Source organism: Gorilla gorilla, chromosome 3 (genome assembly GCF_029281585.2).
Source record: "Gorilla gorilla gorilla isolate KB3781 chromosome 3, NHGRI_mGorGor1-v2.1_pri, whole genome shotgun sequence".
Lineage (NCBI taxonomy): Eukaryota > Metazoa > Chordata > Mammalia > Primates > Hominidae > Gorilla > Gorilla gorilla.
In genome coordinates, this window is record NC_073227.2 from 115,509,233 (window position 1) to 115,529,081 (window position 19,849).

The following is a 19,849-nucleotide window of genomic DNA, read 5'->3' on the forward strand; positions in this document are numbered from 1 at the left end:
AGGTGTTACCAGGAAGATCCATTGGCAGTTAATGAGAGCAGGTGGAGCAATGGGGAAGGGAATGACGTGAGGTTGTAGGAAAGTTTGTTCTTAGTAGAATTAAAGTTCCAAAAAGATTTGGGAAAGTGTTTAGGATAATAGCTCTTAACTTTGGTGGCACAATAGAATAACCCAGGGAGTATTAAGAAAATAAAATGCCCCAATACCTAGACCAATTAGATCAGAACCTGTGGGAGTGAGACCCTGGAGTGGGTTTTTATAAAAGCTTCCACATGCTTCCTCTGTGTGCTGAGAATTCCTGATTTTGGAAGAGCATGAGCGTGAGTCAAGATGGGGGCAGGCCTGAAGGAGAAGGAGGCCTTTAGGAGGTGTGTTGCAAGAGGAAGTATTTCTGGGCAACAGTGGTTAGAGAAGTAGCGAGATGGGAGAGAGTATGTTGGGAACATTAGCAGGGCGCCAAGAAGGCAGAGTTTTAGTAATAAAGGGCTTTTTGAGCTAATCAGCCCCAAATTTCCAATTCAAGCGTGGGTGTGAGGAAGAGATGGCGTGACTGAAATAATTGTCTCTTCGGTATGTTGGAGAGGCCATTTACCTATAACTAGGATTTTGGTATTTCTGCATTATTAAAAGGCCAGGAGGTGCAAGAAAGCCTCATCCATTATTCATGTTTGTTTCAGGCTAAGTGCTAGATCCCCAGATGCTGAGAATTTATAAATGTCTATTTAGAAAGCATTGACCATGATACAAACTGCTCTTGAGTTGTTTTTGCTGCTTAAACCTGTTCATCACTCTTTCTCACTATTGACCATTTGCGTCTTGTGTTCACTAATTATAATAATCAGAATTATTTTTATAAAATATTCTATTTTTGCATGTATTTGTGTGTGTTTATTGGGAAAACAAGGTGCCTGAGGAGAGAACTATGTGTGTGAATATAAAATATGTAAATCAAACACTTCAGATGTGATGTAGGTCTTCTATGGTATGCTTTTGCAATGATTTTCTTGGAACTGTTGAAAAGATTTGCCTTAATCAGACCCCATGGCTCCCCTACAGATACCATTTTCCCTAATTCAAACCCAGCATGATTCCTATCCTGACAGTGCTTTGGATGTATCACATTTGCAAGGAATATAAAAGAAATAACCTTAAGCTTTACATTAGAGCTGTGTGTTCACAACTTTTATTCAACATCAGAAAATCTTACAGGCTTGACTATCAAAATTATATGCACTGACCCAAGAGGTCTCATCCCTTCCCCAAGACCATGCTGGTCAAATCTACCATGGTGAACAGATGATGGCAACAGGCTTCTAGCTCACCTTCCTGTTTCCACTCGTGCCCTCTACAGTCTTTTCCCCTGGAGCCTGCTTCCCAGTGGACTTCTCCTGGAACGCTCAGTGTTCATAACCAAGTACTACTCTCTGAACGGAAGCTCCAGATGGAAATACCCTGATATTCAGAAAAACTTTCTTTCCTTGGCTTCCTTGATTCATTTTTCTTCCATTTCTATTCCTAATCTGGCTGCTTATCCTTCTTTAGCTCCTTTGCTGGCTGCCCTTCCTCCTCCCTTGCAAAGCCAGGGCTTTCCCTGGTCCCCAGGCTCTAGGGTATAGGTCTTCAAGCAACTTTGCTTAGGGGCAGCGCAGCCAGGCTGCAGCCAGTTGCCTGGGCATGAAGCCTGCTTTCTCCTCTTAACAGCTGTGTGACCTAGGGCAACTTACTTAAACTTTCTGTGCCTTGGATGATACATCTATAAAGTGGAGATAATGGTGCCTTATAGATAAAATGAAGATTAAATGAGTTAATATAAAATATTTAGAATTTTGCCAAACATATAGAAGCTCTCGGTCGTGTTGATTATTTTTATGATTATCTTCTCCCTCTACTCTCTCTTGATATTCTTCCTGACCACTGTGGATAACAATTATCAACATAACGTAGTTGGTTTCTGAATCTCTGTTTCAAAATCTGCTCTCTGTTCAGAGAACCATATCCGTATTTCTAACTGTGCCTTGGGCATCTTTTATACCTCTAATTCAGTATTCCAAAAGAAAAGGCACTGTCACTGTTATGGAGTGATACCTGTGCCCCCCCAAATTCATACATTGTAATCCTAACCCCCAGTGTGATAGTATTAGGAGGTGAGGCCTTTCGGAGGTGATTAGGTCATAAAGGTGGTGCCCTTAGGAATGGGATTAGTAGCCTTGTAAGAGAGATCCCAGAGAGCTCTCTCCCCAGCTCTCCACCACGTGAGGACACAGCAAAATGTCAGCAGTTCCTCACCAGAGCCCACCCATGCTGGCACCTTGAGCTCAGATTTTCAGCCTCCACACTGGAAGTCTGGGTTGGAACTGTGAGAAATAAATGTTTGTTGTTTAAGCCACCCAGTCCGTGGTACTTTGTCAGAGCTGCCCAAACTGTCTAAGACAGGCACAATCTCTACACCCCAAGGCCTCCTGATCCCTGAGTTTGCTTCTATGACTTAGAGGCAGGAACTTGACCTTCCGCCTCATCCATTGAATGCTCGTCATGGGATTCTCGAAAGGCCACTTGAACAGGACTTTTTAGGCTTGTTCTCTCCGTCTCACTCCCCTGTCATCATTCAGCTCCATCACACGTTCCTGCATACTTTGACTCACCTTTTCACTGAAGTCAGGCTGATATTTCTAATATGTATTTTCAATCATGCCTTTTTTCTGTTTAAACCTCTCCAATCTCCATTAACTCAAGAACTGAATCTCAACTCCTCTCTCTGGCCGTAAAGGTCCATCTAGACAAAATTCCTATCTATTATTCTAGGCTTACCAGAAATAATATGCCTGCAGAGAGTCTTCTTTTTTTTTTTTTAGACAGAGTTCCACTCTGTCGCCTAGGCTGGAATGCAGTGAGGCAATTTCGGCTCACTGCAACCTCTGCCTCCCCGGTTCATGCCATTCTCCCGCCTCAGCCTCCTGAGTAGCTGGGACTACAGATGCCTGCCATCATGCCCGGCTAATTTTTCTGTATTTTTAGTAGAGACGGGGTTTCACCATGTTAGCCAGGATGGTCTTGATCTCCTGACCTCGTGATCCACCCGCCTTAGCCTCCCAAAGTGCTAGGATTACAGGCGTGAGCCACCACGCCCGGCCGAGGGTCTTTATTTATTGTTTGCTTCTGTGTTTATTCACGCTGTTCCCTCCACCTAGAAATCTTGTATTTTTCCCTCTACTATTGCTGGTCAAAACCCAATCCTCCATTAGGGCCAATCATCAAATATTAGCTCCTTTTCAGATTTCCTCAAAGTAATGATGCCTCCATCTCCTGAGCTCCCATATAGCACTTTGCATGTCAGCCACTGTGGCATTTCTCACCCTCTGACTTACCTCCTCAACCTTGGCATACTTCTTTTATTCCTCCTCCTATATCATAAGTTCTTCAAAGGCACTTACTATATCCCTTAAAGCTTCGAATGGGATAAAATGAATGGCAATAATCACACCAGGAATTAAGCTCATTTATTCTGCAAAGCAGCAGCCTGTTGTCAAATGCTAACCCGCTCCCTCACAGCCCTCATAAAAAGAATGGGAAAGCATATAAATGAAGCAGCACACCAGAGGAACATACAGTGTGAGCAATTATGCCAATTCCTTTTATAGGAAGAACGCAGCTGAGATAAACATGGAAGCAGATTATTTACCATCCACGGGTCTCGTTGCCAAATTCTTCTAAATTTTTCATTAAAAGAAATCAAGGAAGGTAAACAAAGTAGCCCTTGGGAGGAATCAGTGTAAACAGCTCATATATCAGCATGGCCTCAGAGAAATGTCTATCTTTTTTAAGTGCATCCTTTGGGGCCAAACACATGTGTCCACACACTTGGGTGCACATACACGGCCACATCTCCAAGTGTGCACAGCTGTGCAAAACCTTGGCTTCCAGGTGGAGGTGAAGAGGGCAGGCTAGGTGGGAGGCACTTACCTTCAGGGCATCTTGGGTGTCATCCAGACAGTAGACTCGGATGCTGTACTCCAGCGAGGAGCAGCACAGGGGCCCAAAGATGGCCAGCTTGAGGCGCTTCGCAGCCGCTTTGGTGGTGGAATGTCCTACCAGGGCGTAGGTGCTGAGGTTCTCTGTGAGGATGTGGCAGGCCTCTGCATCCAGCTGAATGTAGCAGGGGGTGGTGAAGTTTTCCTCCCCGACCACCACCACATCCTGGGGGACAAGAGGGAAGGGCCATGGCTAAGTCACCCAGGACGCATGCCAGCCACCAGGGATGGTGGTGAATGGTGAGTAGAGCAGGACCTATCTTTACTTGGTCTTTTTTCTCTCTCAGAGTTTATAATCTGTCTACTTGAGTTCATCATTCTGTCTCTTTCTACCATTGTCTTTACACTGAGAATATTCTTTATTTAGATGTCTTTCAGTTTGCATTTTTTAACCTTCTAAGAATCTACATTTTCCCTAAAAATCTGTACGTGTGAAAAGAATTAGATAAATTAAGGAACTGGGCAACAATATATTAATATGCAATTCTACTATGTTCTTTCAAAACTCACCTGACAGTTTCTTCCTAAAGAAATACACTGCTTTTTCTAAGTAATCTTGGCTGTCAGATTCTAAGAAAAGCAAGACCTGACAAATTCCATGACACGTAAGATACATTTCTCTGTTACTTTTTTTGTTGTTGTTGGGTCAGTATACTTCTTTTATTTATTTATTTATTTAATTTATTAATTGAAACAGGGTCTCACTCTACTGCCCAGGCTGGAGTTCAGTGGCAAGATCTCAGCCCACTGCAACCTCCGTCCCCCAGGCCCAGGTGATCCCCCAACCTCAGCCTCCCAAGTGGCTGGGACCACAGGTGTGTGCAACCACACCTGGCTAATTTTTTTTGATAGAGATGGGGTTTCAGTATGTTGCCAGGCTGGCCTCAAACTCCTGAGCTCAAGCGACCCACTTGCCTTGGCCTCCCAAAGTGCTGGGATTACAGGTGTGAGCCACCACGCCCAGCCACAACTTTTTAACATGTTTTATATATTTAGGATTTCATATTGTGTGTGTGTGTGTGTATGTGAAAGCAGGATTTTGCTGCAAAAAGGTTTAAACGGAAAACACTCAACCTAGATCATGTGAGCAGTTGTACCTGAGTCGTCATCTGATGACTGATGGCTGAGCAGAGGATTGGCCAAGCAGGCAGCTGTCCCAAGTCCTAGATGACCAGGGGCCAAGGACATGGTACTTGGTGTCAGGGAGCTGAGATGAGGGCAGGGTGGGCTGGGATGGTGTGTGAGCTCACAAGGAGGAGCTCAGGGAAATTCTAAAGGCAGCAGCTGGCAGTAAAGCTGGAAGCTAAATTGAAGGAGACAAGTCAGTGAAATTTTCAGTCTAAAGAGATGGGTTTTTATGTGTCATTAAACAGTCTACTCTTTCAGACACTGAAAACATTTAGCAAGAAATAAAAATAAATGGAAGTGATGATTTTTATTTTAAAAAATAGTTACTAATTCAACCAAGTTTTGATTCATCTATATGGTTCAGGCCACAGAATATATCAGCTGGAAGACCATGTATGGGATGCAAAAACCAAGGGTTGGGATTCCGAATGCATCCTGGGGCAACCAGGTAACAGAGGCATGTGAAGTAGGCAGGGCCACAGATAAGGAGGAATGATGGAGACTGTGGCGAACCAGAGTGCATGCCTGTCTAAAGAGCTCAGCCTCTGCTGGGCTTCGGCCTACGGTTGCTATGCAGGAATGCAGGCCAAGTATGGACAAAGCCTCACATGTTCCAAGACAGGCTGGAAGTTCAGATTTTAATGTGAAATCTTCCAACTTTTAATTAACTCGAATTTAAAAGAAAATTTCAGGCAGGAGAAATCCACGCGTGAGCATGAGTCAGTCTCTGCATTGTCAGAGACAAGAGTCAGTCAGTCTCTCTGCAGGGGCAGGAATCATGTCGACTTTGCTTCCCAGTGTATTCCAGTGGGCCTGGCTCAGGGTGAGTGTCCCACAACCATTTGCTGAAACAGTGAATGAACACTTAGTTATACATTTAGTTCAGAGGGCTACACAAAGATGTGAAAGGTTGCCACCTAGGTTATTATTTATTAGGCCTTGCAACATGATCTGAGCTATAATAAGAGCTGTGTTTTAATAGCATCAGTGAAATAATTTCTTCTACTGAACCTATGCCCCCAGAGGAAGCCCCTAAAAAGGAAAAGAGAGAAGCTCAGAACCTCCAGGTTTATTCCAGTCCCAAAAGGACACCTGGAAAGCAGCTGCTTTCTCCAGGACAAAGGAAAGCCTCCGGTATCCCCTAGTGGTGACATGGTACAGAAAGCTTCCTAGAAGACATGGCCAAAGAGTAATGATGCCCATGTGCCAGTCACTCACAAGTACAAGGGGGCTTTCATGAGGACTGTCCTCTTCTACTTTCCTCATCTGCTCAGTTTATTGTTAATGTCGTTGTTATTGTTACTACTCAAACCCAGAAATGGATAGGGTAATAGGAAGAGAATCATGCAAATAATTTAGGATCACTTCGGATTAAGACGGGATGTTTTCCAGATACATCATTTAAAACTTAAATAGAATGAAAGTTAGATCTGGTTAAATCTGGTCGTAACTCAACATAAAGTGTATTTATTTATTTATTATGTACGCTTCGGCAAGCAGTGATCCCCTGATATGGTCAAGAGCAGAACATGCCCATAGGAAGGAAATCCCAGTGAATCCCAGGGATACTCTGGTATTCTTCTACATCTAATACTATATTTTCTTAAAATATTAGGAGCTGGAATCTTCATGTGTATTTTTTCTAAGAATTTTTTCCTAAAAAATTATCATAAGTAATCACAAAGCATATAATATATACTTTGCATATTATAACTTCCTATTTTATATGTTTTACATTTTATACAAGTATAAATGTGTAGTATAGTTTTAAAATTATTGAGTATTTTTGGATAAACATATTACTGAAATATAGGTGCTAAGTGGAGGGTTCTAATATAAAGAACTAGGCTTGTTTAAAGCATTGTCCTTAAGAAGTTCTGATGACAGCAGCCGCAGACAGCCAGAATGCTGCAGATTTTATTCCTTCTAGTGGACCTTTGGAGACACACCCTTTCTGTTTTCCAAGGTTAAGTTCACAAGAACTATATCCCAGGTACATGTCTGCAAGTAAGCGCCTAACATTTTCTGATCCAGTTGCAACGTTTCTGACCTGCAAATTATATATGTATATATACATATAATTTTTTTTTTTTGAGATGGAATCTCACTCTGTTGCCCAGGCTGGAGTGCAGTGGTGCGATCTCGGCTCACTGCAACCTCCGCCTCCTGGGTTCAAGCGGTTCTCCTGCCTCAGCCTCCCGAGTACCTGGGATTATAGGCACATGCCACTGCACCCGGCTAATTTTTCTATTTTTAGTAGAGACGGGATTTCTCCATGTTGGCCAGGCTCGTCTCAAACTCCTGACCTCATGATCCGCCTGCATTGGCCTCCCAAAGTGCTGGGATCACAGGCATGAGCCACCTCATATACATATATATGTATATATTATATATACACACATATACACAATATATATACATAGACATATATATAATCTATATTCCAAAAGGAACATGTCTACAACTCTTACGTGCACCTTTCCTATGAGTTATCTAATGAGTGACCATCATTTTCTGTGTGCCTGTCAATCAGAAGATATAACACTCAGGAACTAGTCTGCCTGCCTGTTTCTCTCTCATTTTGAGGGTGAGCTAAAATTCCACTCATGTTTTGCTTTATAAATAAAAGGCCTCCCATAATTGCTCCTGCTTATCTGCATGGATTATTCTTGCATAGCATCTTTATCCCGACAGCAGCTCACCTCCCACTGTCCCTGTGCTGCCTGGTTCTTGAGCAGTATTTTCCAGTCCTCGGTATTGGGGTCTGCGCAGTGATGCATAGTGAGGACGACGGGGCGGGTGAGCAGAGCTCCTGGGGGCCCACAGCTCACCACAGGGGTCAAAAGTGTCTGAGAGTCATCCATGGGTGGCCTAGGGGGAGAGCAGAGAATGGCTTCAGTGACATTTCCATTGTATTCATGAACTATGCACTTAGGTTCTGAAGGCAAACAGGTCAAGTAATTTTCTCCTGGAATTCTTTTTTTTTTTTTTTCTGGGGGGTTGGGGAGAGGAAATAGGTGATACAGAATTAAATGCTGTCTATACCAAGACCTTGATCTTGCAGGACTGGAAGTCTTTATGATAACAATAAACTTGCCAGCATCTCTTTGATCCCCTTCCCTCCGACACTGGTCTTTCTATGGTAGCTTCCTCCAAATTTATGTACAGACACTTTCAAGATGGAATGAGAATGAACAGAGTCCCTATGAAGTTACATAAGCAGATTTTCTGATAATTCTTGCCACTGGTCTCATAGGGTTTTAAATACTTTTGTGGTTTCAGGACCTGACTTGAAAAATAGTTTTAAAAAATCATTTCAGAATGAGGACACTCTAGAACTAAACTTAGTCCAAATGACTTTCAGGAATAATTTAGGCTAGTACAGCAGATTCATTCTTTCAAATATGACTAGAAATAATATAGAACTGTATTTATACAGCAACTTAAAATGAGATCTCTTGTATAGTTCATGCTCAGAGAATCTGGGCAGAAAGAACCTAAAATATGCAGATTCTTTATTCTTATATATAAAAATTGCCTTTAACCTTTTCCCTAACAGGACTGTAATCAACAAGCAAATGGATAAATTAACCTAGCCTATCAGTAAATTTGTGAAGATATAGTTCCAAAGGTGTTGAGTGGATTGCCCCAAGTCTCACAACTAAGTGCTAGTTAGTGCTGAGATGAAAATAAATGCCCTCTCAACGACAATAGTCAAACTACTCAATCAGAAGAGCATAGCTTTTGAAATCATGGACTCACAGAATTTTAGAAGGGCCCTTGGAAGTCATTCGGCAGCACCTTCCATCCAGCCAGAACCCCTCTAAAACATGGCTGACATATAGTTAGTGCTATAGACACATCCAGAATTGTTCCATTACTGCTAAAAGGTCACCTCGTTTACTACAAACTCAAATTTACAAAATATTCTTACTTAGAATGAGCACAACCTGACTTCCTGAAATTTCTCTGTATGTATCCTTGATTTGCTTTTGATGCTACACTGTTTCATATATTTGGAGATCATTATGATATCTCTACAGTCTTCTTTATTACAGACCAAACAACCTCAATGTTTCCACCCTCAGCTGGAATAGCATGGTTTCCAGATCTCTCCTTGGGTTTCTATCTTCATTTTCATATGGATGCTTGTCATTGTTTTCCAGGTCCTCGTTAAAGTGGTGGCACCTTGAACTCAACACTCAAATAGTATGAGAGAGTATTTTCTTTGATTTGCCATCTGTGTTTATATTCATGCCTCACAAAATTGTTGCTGTTGATTATTCCCAATCAAGGAATTACTTACAAATATTATTTAGCAGGCTCCAGTTACATGGGAAGATAGAGATAGTATGGCTAAGCATTTCCTTTATAAAATGAAGCAGTGAAGCTCCAAGGAAGTTAAGAAATTTGTTAAGCTAACCACTCTAAGTATTCCTAACATGAAAGGCTCTTAGACTAAGTCTAAGGATGTGGTTCTTAGGCTAAGTCTGGTTCCATGATTGTAATGATGGCTTTTAAACCTATGTACAGAAATTTATATTTAGCTTTTCATTTGAACTTAATAGTTTCAAGGTAAATTTTGGGTCATCTATTTCTTCATGCTCTATCTTCCCTCCAAACACTGGCTATCTCTTCTGGTCTTTTCTCCTCCCTAAATCTGATATGCTTGCCATTTATGTTCTCATTCTAACCATTGATAACTTTGCAACACAAGAATAGGGCAAAGCAGAGACCTTTTCAAGGACACCATTTGGAACCTCTTTCCAGTCTGATATCAGTACTTTGAGCTATTTAGTTCCACCAAATATAAACCCATTAAAATGGACATTGTTCGGTTCACATCTTTTGATGGAATTCACATATATATGACAAGGGACACATCAAATTCCTTTATAATTGCAATGGTCACTTGAAATGGATTTTTCTCTAGTTTTTGTCTATGGTTTACGTATTATTTATTACATATTCCAGAAGTTAGCTTTTATCTGTGGGTACCCTCGTTGAACACTCAATGAATGGTAGCAGTTGTTATTATTGTTAATATTGTTGGAAGACAATTATCCATGGATTTCTCATGTTTATGCATGGATGTTTGTATAGCAATTACCTTGAAAGATAAAGACAATGTCTACTTCTGGAGCAAATGGCAGGCATGTCTACTCCTCATTATAAAAGACTCAGGTTCCCTAACTCATAGATCCTTTTCTGGAATGCAACCATTGAGTGTGTAGACTTCATCTGAACATTTTTGCATCACCATTTCTAAAACGGGGCTCACAAAATTGGCACAAAAATGATGGTACTCTGTATAATGCTATCGCTGTGGGTAATAAGCTGTCTGTTGTCTTTGATCCACAAGTCTTGTGTGTTTTATCAGCACGCATAAAACTGTAGCAGCTAACTTGGTAGCTCACAAGTAATTTTGTATCTTAGAGCTTCCACAGTTGACTATTAGTTCTAAGAACACAATTAAAATTTGGTATATGTTCCCCTTAATAACTCTTGGCTATCACTGCTTCCTCACTTATTCTAAAATTGCACTAGGATCTCACCAACCTATGGCTTTTCTTTCTTCCTATTTAGAAAACCAACACAAATTTTACCTACGTTTAGTCTTTTAATAGCATTTCCGTTCTCTTTAAATAACAATACCCTTTCCTTCATTATAGCTAAAGTTATTTAGGTACTTGGGAATGTACTTAAATTTGGAACTATAAGGTTATTGGGAGCAACTTGAGACCTCATTACTATCCCCATTACCACCTTGGTTTTCATTTTCTCTTAACCCAATTTGTCCTTCTTCCAGTCTGAAATTCATTCTCTTAGAACACAAGTCAAGTTCTGCTTTCACCGTGTCACAGTTAATACTATACTATCTGCCTTAAGGAGTGACTTTATTATTGCTTAATTCTATTTTTTCCTCTCCTGGAGGGGGAAAAAACCAATGATTGCATTTTTTCTGAGCACAACTCTTACCTTCTAGTTACAAGTGTACCTTGAGAAGTGAACATTAAACTTTTAAGGAAGGAGACTAGAGTGGAATGTATTTCAAGTGGTCTTTGCAATATAGTTGGGGATTGGAGACATCTATCTCTCAGTCTGGTGTTAGCAGCCGGTGCTTGAGGCAGGAAGGAGGAGGGGTCCTTCTCATCACTGACTTGGAACAGAAGGGAGAAGGCTCCCTGCTGGGCTGGGGAGCTGTCAGACCTGTACTCTCCAAGTACACCCCTGGCATGCAATATTGATGGGCACCATTCTTGGAGGAGGGATAGCAAGGGAAGGAGGGAGGAAGGAGGGGCAGTAGGTGTCAAAAGAATTTATTAACCCAGTGAGGTGCAAGAATGTAATGAATAGGGAAGTGGTGAAGTGGAATTCTTAACAGGGAATGAAAAACAAAGAAGAAATAATGATAAGATTCTCTTATAGGCTTTCAAGATGACATAAATAGCATTGAAATTGCAAATATCTGAGCATATATGTAAGGAGTTACGCAGGATAAGATTGAACTATGTGAAAACTAAGGTCAGAGTGTGTAACACATTTCCTTTATACAAAGGAAGCTATTAAATTACATAGAAGAAAATAGCAGAAAATAAATATCTCAGATTCATGTTTTTGCAGAGAAGGACTTCTCTATGTCTCATGTGTTTTCTAAGCAATTCAAGCAGTCTGTAAATATTAATTGCAGATGATATGGAAATGAACATAGAGCAAAAATTAGCTTCAGAAGCGTCAATTAAGTAGAAATTTCAGCAAAGAACAATGATTAAAATTTTAAATGTTTTCCAAAGTCCAACAAGGATAATATTCCAGTAAATGCTGGATGGGTGCTGAGTCCTCTAGGACAAAGCCCACAGAGAGAAATTTCAGTTTCCTGTCAGAAATATTTTCTCATCCTTTGCTTGTCATTATCAGTGAGGAGAACTTCTAATCAAGAGTGCATAATTTACAAAACTTTCACATAAGCCATTGCATTTGCTGCTCATGGTACACCTGTAAGGCAGTGTATGTCTATTACCTCTTTTCCAGAAGAGGAAACTGAAATCTACAGATATTAACACACTTGCCTAAGGATGCAAAGCTAGGTAGGTTTCAAACACAAATCATTTAATTTCTTTCACACGATGCTGTATTTTGGGTTGCTTAGAGTGGGTTTGAGTCCTTGCGAAACTATTCTTGTCTGTTTCCTAGAGCAGGCTCAAGGAAAGAATCTGTCTCCATCCACCTCTGTGGGAACAGGAGATGCCTTCTAGTAATGGACATGTCTTTTATCTGGTCCCTCAGGATGATAATCCCACCCTAGTCTCTCTCAGCTGCCTTTTAAAGCACAGGCCTTCACACATAACTGGCAACTTGAAATATTTGCACTCTAGGTACCTGACAGGGAATATCTAACTCACTTGCTATCAAAAGCTCAATTGTGCAAAAATAATATTTATGAAAGCCACTCAGAAGGGCGTGCCACCATTTCCCTAGACAGGCCAAAATCTATCCCTGGATTAAGCCAGAACTGATAAGCATTATGCTTATCTACCTCCATTGAGGGACACTGATAGAAGCAGCCCTTGAAACTCATTGCTGTTTTTCTTTTAAGGATGCTGTTCACTGCATTAGCAAAATGTCTTCTTTATGAGGAACCAAAGGAAAAACAATTGAGTTTCTTCTGAGCATATTTTTTTCCTCATGGACATGCGGATCTTCTAACTTAACACATTCCCTTCTTGAAAGGCTTAGAAATAGTAAATTCATGACCTGGTACTAGCAAATGTGCTGGGAATTACACCAACTATTTTATATTCTAACTGCTCGCCTGCTTTATCTTATCTTTTATAACTTTATTTTCCCCATTTTCTTACCTTTTTTATCCACTTATTTAAATTTATTTCTCTTATTGAGAAGTGTTTTCATAAACTATCTTGAAGCATTTCTTTCTAAGTAGGATTTCAATAAATGAACATTGTCAAGAACAGTATGAGGATAAGATTTCAATATACCTGGACTCACTAACTCCCACTGTTAGCCTTTTTATAGCTCTTCCTTCAAACTGAGGAACTTGAGGCTCATGAATGAGAAAGGACTCCACTAAAAGGAGAAAGATCATTGTGTTTCCTTGAGACAGAATAATGTCAACTACTATTTTACAAAGTTCCAGAAAGTAACATGATAAGCAAATCTATCTCTATACAATTACCTACATAGGGAATTTTGGACCTTTATCCTCACACATTACTTTATTATTTATATTTAATAGATATATATGATAGTGTCAGTTGCCACACTACTATCTCACATCTTAAACCATTGCTAAGGGGATTTCACCAATTAAAAAAAAAGTTCTGAACACCACTAATGTCCCACAGTTGACAAATCTAATAATCTTTTTGTTGTTCTTCCTCTTTCTTTACATTTTTACTTTAATGACACCTCATGTTGAGGCTCCATCTTGGAGCTCTCTTTACCTTTGATTTTTGAGATCCTATTTATACTACGGTTTGTCTGTCTACCCTTACAAACCTTCGTACTTTCATTAGGAAATATTCATTGAGGAGCCACTACTCCTAACACAGTAATATGTTAAGTACTGTGCTAGATGCAAACTCTTCATTTGCCTTATCCTTACATGTTCTATCTAGTTTCTCTCATCACACCCAAACCTTCACAGGACTATTTCTTAAAGTTCTTTCCCCAGTTCTTTCTGCTTCTGCATTTTCTTGGCTGGAAGTTCCTTCCTTGCCGTGACTTCACTTCCACGTCCCTAGCAGGAATCCACATCCCCACTCACACTGAACGCATCCAGACTGGAATCTGTCCTCTCCCCTGGAGCCACTGCTGCTTCTCACCTTTCTCACAATTCTCACAGTGCCCCAGGCTTGATTCTTGAATCTATTCTGTGTGTTCTGCCCCTCCTTTGCAACACTTCTAGCCAGCTGTGAAATACTTTCTCTTCTGAAATAGATTCTCTCGATACCCTCTCCATTCTCTCAGACTGGGACCTGGCTCACCCTCGATTCTCTCGATACCCTCTCCATTCTCTCACACTGGGACCTGGCTCACCCTCCGGCCCGGTTCCTCCTCCTCCTCTCTCCTCACACCTGCATTACTGCCAGGGCCCACCCAGGCACCAAGCCTTCTGGGCGAGTCCTTCTGTTCCCTCCACTGATGCATTCCATGCACTGTCACCGGATCAATCTTTAAAAAGCGCTGCTATTCCTGTGTCACTCAGCTGCTCAGAAACTTTCCATGGCTCCCCGCAGTTTACAAAAAAGGTGTTCTATTTACCTTTGTATTTGGAATTTCTAAAGTGATTTCTTCACCCTTTGATAAAACGGCTAGGTGAGTACAGAATGCAGAGAAAAGGGAAAATCAACTTTCATATCTTCAATTCCAATTGTTTTCCAACAAGAATCAATAAAGAACAAAATTTCAGTCTAGGTCGGGTTCATTTGTGCAAACTGCTACTAGAAACAAGGCAAAAAGGCCCACGTTAGCAGCATTAATTGTGGAAGTTGTATCCACCAGGAAAACAAAGGCGGCGGTGCCGCCTTTCCAGAGATCTGTAAAGCAGGAGAGGTAGAAATCCTGAGCACAGCCTTGCAGCTCTGCACCCTCTTTGGTCAGAGACTGCTTGTCCCATCTCTGTGGCTCATTCAGGCTGTTCAGCTGCCAGCCTGCACTTCTTTCACTTAGAGCATATTCAGTAATGATAAGACCCCTCTTGTCACGTTCACTATGCCACATGTAATTAAGTTCACGCCTCCCTTCAGACAATTCACATCCGCAGATGACCAGCTGGATACCATCCAGCTGGAAACATACCCAGTTTGGGATGCAATAAAAGGAATCAGAGAGAAGGAAAATGGAGAAAAACGCTCAGAATTTTCCTACGAATGCAGAGTAACATCACAGCTCCTGATGTCCTCACAGTCTTCTTCCAAAGAAGTTCTGTCTTGTATCATGTGTGGATAGAAAGGATCTTTAGTGAGCAATAGAAAGTGTATCCAAAAATGCACCGTAATACATAGGCAGAGGTTTGGTTTGTGCATTGGTGCAATGGAGGAGGATGGCACATTAGGAAGCAGAAAGCGCTTTGTGATCAGAAAAGCCTGAGTCTGAATTCTGCCTTGCTAAGGTACTAACTGTGAAACCTTGGCTATGGAACCCAATTCCCCTGTGCCTCAGTTTCTTCATCTTTAAAGTGGAGCTCATCACAGCTTGCAGAACGTAGTGAGAAGTAAATGAAATTAAGAGTTTGCTGGATGAAGGGCAGGGATGCTTTGTATTATGACTATATCCTAAAGCACATTCTTGCCACTGTGTTTTACAATAAAAATGCATCTGGTTCATAACAGAAAACTAGTGAAGAGAAGACTTCTCATTTATCTGAAACTGTTATCCTCCTGTGTTTGTTTCTTGGTTCATGGTCTGTAGTGCATATTTTCTTCTGAGATCTTGAGGTTTTCCTAGCTTCATTTTTATAAACAGAACTTCTTCTATGCACACCAAATTCAACAGAGTAATTCCCTCTGCACCTAACTTCAGATGGTAGGCATAGCAAGGAGTGATTTATAGTTTCCTTTTCATTATAGTCAAAGGCAGAGAACCCTAAAAGCAGAAAAGTGTCTAGCTTTATCAATTTTCTGTTTTCTCTTTCTTTCATCTAAAATGTACAATTATCCTGGTTCGGCTGCCAAGGAAAGTATGGGGGGAGCAGGCACGTGAGTGCACACCTCTTTCAGCTTCAGCCCGTGCCTGCAGCAGCCCCTTAAGGCTTGATCTTCAGCTGCAGATAATGATAATCTGATGGAAAATAGGAGAGCTCAGGCATCTTACTGTTTCTCACCATAAAGCACAAGCCAATACTTATTTCTATTTAAACAAAATGTCCACGCTGACAAAGGCCTTGATGGATAGATGTGCTTAATGCTAACCTTGACTCTGGATGAGAGAAAGAAAAATAAAATAAAATTAAGAGATCTTGGAGTTTGCTGATCTTCTTTTCTCCTGATGCAAAAGAAGGGAGCTTTGAGGGCCTGTGAATGTTGCTTTGCATTGGGAATGAAAAAAATGAATATTTGATGTGGGTTAATACAAGCCTTTTAGTGATTTTTCTGTTGCTCAAATTTAAGGCATGAATAATGCTCAAGAATTGTATTATTTTCTTAGACAGGCTAGTATTTATGTAGGTGGAAGTACACCACCCGAGGAAAAAAATGTTCTGGGTCACACCAATTACAAATGCCAATATCTCCACCTGAGAGCATAATACAAAAGCTTTATGGCTAGTGAAGAACAAGACTAAAAATGGACGTTTTTCTGAGGATGAGAGCTGGGAAAAGAAAAGGTATAATGCGTTATAATGATAACCTAGTTCTGCATTGTCACTCATGCTTTATATTCAGAGCTCAGGGCTGAGGAGCCGATGCTCTTCCCCTTGGGAAAAACAATGATAATTACATGATGAGGATCTCCATTTTAACAACATCTTTCATTTTAAGATCTTGGTGTACTTCAGAAGCATTAAGCAGGCTTCTAAAGCACTATTTAACACACGCATTTTACATGGAAACTAATCAAGAAATACCCAATACGATTTGTTAGAGGCCAAACTGAAAACTGAATTTGGGACTTCTCAATGCCTCTTGTTATTTTTACTTAAAATAACTTCTTCTTTATGATTATGAAACATTCTAAACAAAACCTTTTAATTCAATCTAGTTTTAATCAATGCTAGACCCATTCTGAACAGCCTAATGTGGAATTTGTAAGTGCTAAACATAAGAAGGAAATTAGTAATACTTAAGCTAGAAGACAGTCACAAAAGGAAGAATCGTGGGTCAGAATTAAGGGCTAGGCTGAGTGGGAGTGGTAGGGATTGGAGGAGTTGTCCAATCCTTTGTGACCTTTGACTCTGTAATGGGAACAGGCTGGATTCCTGAGCCAGATCCCATGAAGTCGACGTCTCTGTGTCTACCCACTTGTCTCTCTGGACAATCTAGGGATCACATTTCTGGACATTTTTCCAGGAAATATGGCAACGTGTCTACTTGGGAAAAGATCTCTAGCCTTCTACCCATATTCAAGATCTGCAAAAGCATCTGGAGCCTCAAAGACAAAGAGAAGTAAAACCTGACCTTTTGTAGGTCAAGGGAAAAAAAATGTATGCCAGAAGCAAGGCACTTGAGACAAAAATATGTTGGGTTTATTGTGTCTATTGTACAATTCTCCTCCAAGTTAGACATTGGTAAAGTCAGTGCACCAGAAAAAGCATATTTACCTCATAGTTTCTTTCCTGTGTACAGTCACATACATTTCGTAGACTCTCCCTTGGGGAATGGCCCCAGCGGGAATCAGCAAGCTGACTCCTGAATAGCAAAAGAGAAAAGCAGTCATATAAGACCTAGGAATCAAAGCTTTTGCAGCACGTAAAAGGGAATGAGGAGATTTTATGACCGCACAGCCATAAGCCTGCTTCATTTTCTCTAAAGATATGTAAATATTCCGAGTTGCTCCATTTTCCTTCCTCATTGGCCTCCTTACCACGGCTCCCTCTGAACTCTTATGGAATTACTTAAAGGAATGATGTAACTTTTTAAACTCTTGTTTTATTTGAGGAACAGACAGATGGTTCCACTGTTGTTTTCCTTGTAAGACAAGGAGAAAACCAACAACTGCTCAAAATTTCAAACAGCTGTAATGATGCATCATTTCCATTTTTTTGAAAATCTCCACAAGATTCAAAGTCAGGGAAATGCCAACTTCAACATAAAAAAAAAAACAACATGTATTTTTTAAATATCCGGTTAGCATCAATGTAATTCCACAATGGTATGAGAATTGGTGAAGACCTTTTATTATACATAACTCTAGAAAGTGAACACTAACTCCTAGTTTAGTCACAGCAGGTCAAAGCGTTTCTAGTTAGTTGCTAATCGGTGCCCTTTTGCAGAACTATTAGATTGGCCTGTGTTCTAAGCTAACTGTGTCTGCTGTGGCAGTGGCTTGCAAATTTGAGCTCACGTCAGAACCACCTGGAAAGCTTGTTAAACCACAGATTACTGGTCCCTACCCCAAGTTTCTGATTCAGAGATATGGGGTGTGGGGTAGATTTTTTAGTTCAACCGGTTGCTAGGTGATGCCCATGGTGATGTTCTGGGGCCCACACCACTGCTCATCATCACAAAGAGTGATTCAGTGTGGACAGCACTCCAAAGATGTTTGGCTCCATCATTTGATTCCCCTAAAATTCAGCTTCCTTCAGCTCCATACAAATTTATGAAGCATCCTTGTGAGTACAGTGTTTGGCACTGTTGTGAATTTCAAAAAGGAAAAGATAGTCTTCCTGTCTTTGAGTAATTCATAATTTAATTAGTGAGGAAATGGAATATGCCAAATGAGCGTGGGGCAATATGAAAACTTGCCTGACCACACTGGAAAGTCTCAAGAAAAAAGAATGGAGAGTTAAGAGGTAGTAGGCCTTCATGTAACTGGTTGAAGATGTTGAGCCACAGACCTCTTGAGAAGGAGAGTAATGTGAGAGCCCTGGTGTTGTAGGAAGTGGACTGTCAACGTACAGAATGATTTGTGGAGGACACAGCAGGAAGATCACACATGAGGCTACCAAGCCTCAGTGCTTTTATTTTTTTCATTGAAAACATAAAACATACCTTAACCTTTGTTATAGGGATGAAACAGCATTATGAATATAAAGTAATAGGTAACTATTATTTGTCCATTAAATAAAATATCATATGTTGATCACCATTGCCTAACACATAGGAATAATTTAAAAACATGCTAGCTCACTCCCTTCCACTTAAGAGGCCTTTATAATAATGCACATATGAAAAAGTGGTAGGTAGAAATGGGAAGAAAAGGCAGAATCCAATACATATCAGAGGGAAAAGAACTATTTTGAGAACAATTGTAATGTTTAAACAATGGAAGAACCTTAAAGTATGTTTTGATTCATTCAATAATGGACTGTTATAAAGATATTTAAAATCATGATTTTAAAGAGCATGCAATAGCATGAGGATTAATGAGAAAAGGGTGGAAAACATTATATAATACATGATCTCAGCTATGTAAACTGTGAAGAAAAAAATGATATTTTATTAAATGTTTTGATTTTGTTAAAATATACTTTTAAAGGTTTAGGGTAAAAGTTGCCAAGGCATTGAAATGAAAGAGTGAATGACAGGAAGAATCAAATAAAATTTCATATTCAGGCCTGAAGACTCTTTGGTCTGTATATTCCTTGAGTATACACATATTATGTTTTTTCAATGTGACAACACTTTAGGTATTTACATTTTAGGTATTACTGTATTTACAAAATACTCACAGCCTTGTCCAAAAGAATTAGATAGATGTAGAGAGGAAGCCATTAACCCTTTTATGACCCATGGTTCCAAGCTCATTACTAATATTGATTAATGAATATCGATTTTTAATCCAACAGTATCAGGCATTAACTTTCATTCACCATGAAAGACCTTTATGAGGCTTATTGTCTAGATGCAGAGAAACTACATAATAAACTGAAACTAAGTAATAGTACAAAAGCACACCTGATGAATCTGGTGATTCTGGATACAAATATCAGAGGTAGGAGTGAGTACAGTGTACACTATCAATACTGTGAGGTGAAAGACTGTGTGATCAAGTTAGGTTAATAAATGAAGATTTGA

The 19,849-nt window shown here is 40.2% G+C and overlaps 1 protein-coding gene across 2 annotated transcripts in view; it reads right to left on the reverse strand.

Annotated features, from left to right (window-relative positions):
* Positions 1–19,849, reverse strand: part of UNC5C (unc-5 netrin receptor C) — a 391,985-nt gene that overhangs the window by 36,262 nt on the left and 335,874 nt on the right. For both annotated transcript variants that reach the window (XM_055385718.2, XM_055385717.2), the window contains 3 exons: positions 17,434–17,521; positions 7,859–8,027; positions 3,961–4,194 (listed from right to left, as the gene is read on the reverse strand). In XM_055385718.2, coding sequence (XP_055241693.2) covers positions 3,961–4,194; positions 7,859–8,027; positions 17,434–17,521 — 491 coding nt within the window. The remainder of the gene's footprint in view (positions 1–3,960; positions 4,195–7,858; positions 8,028–17,433; positions 17,522–19,849) is intronic.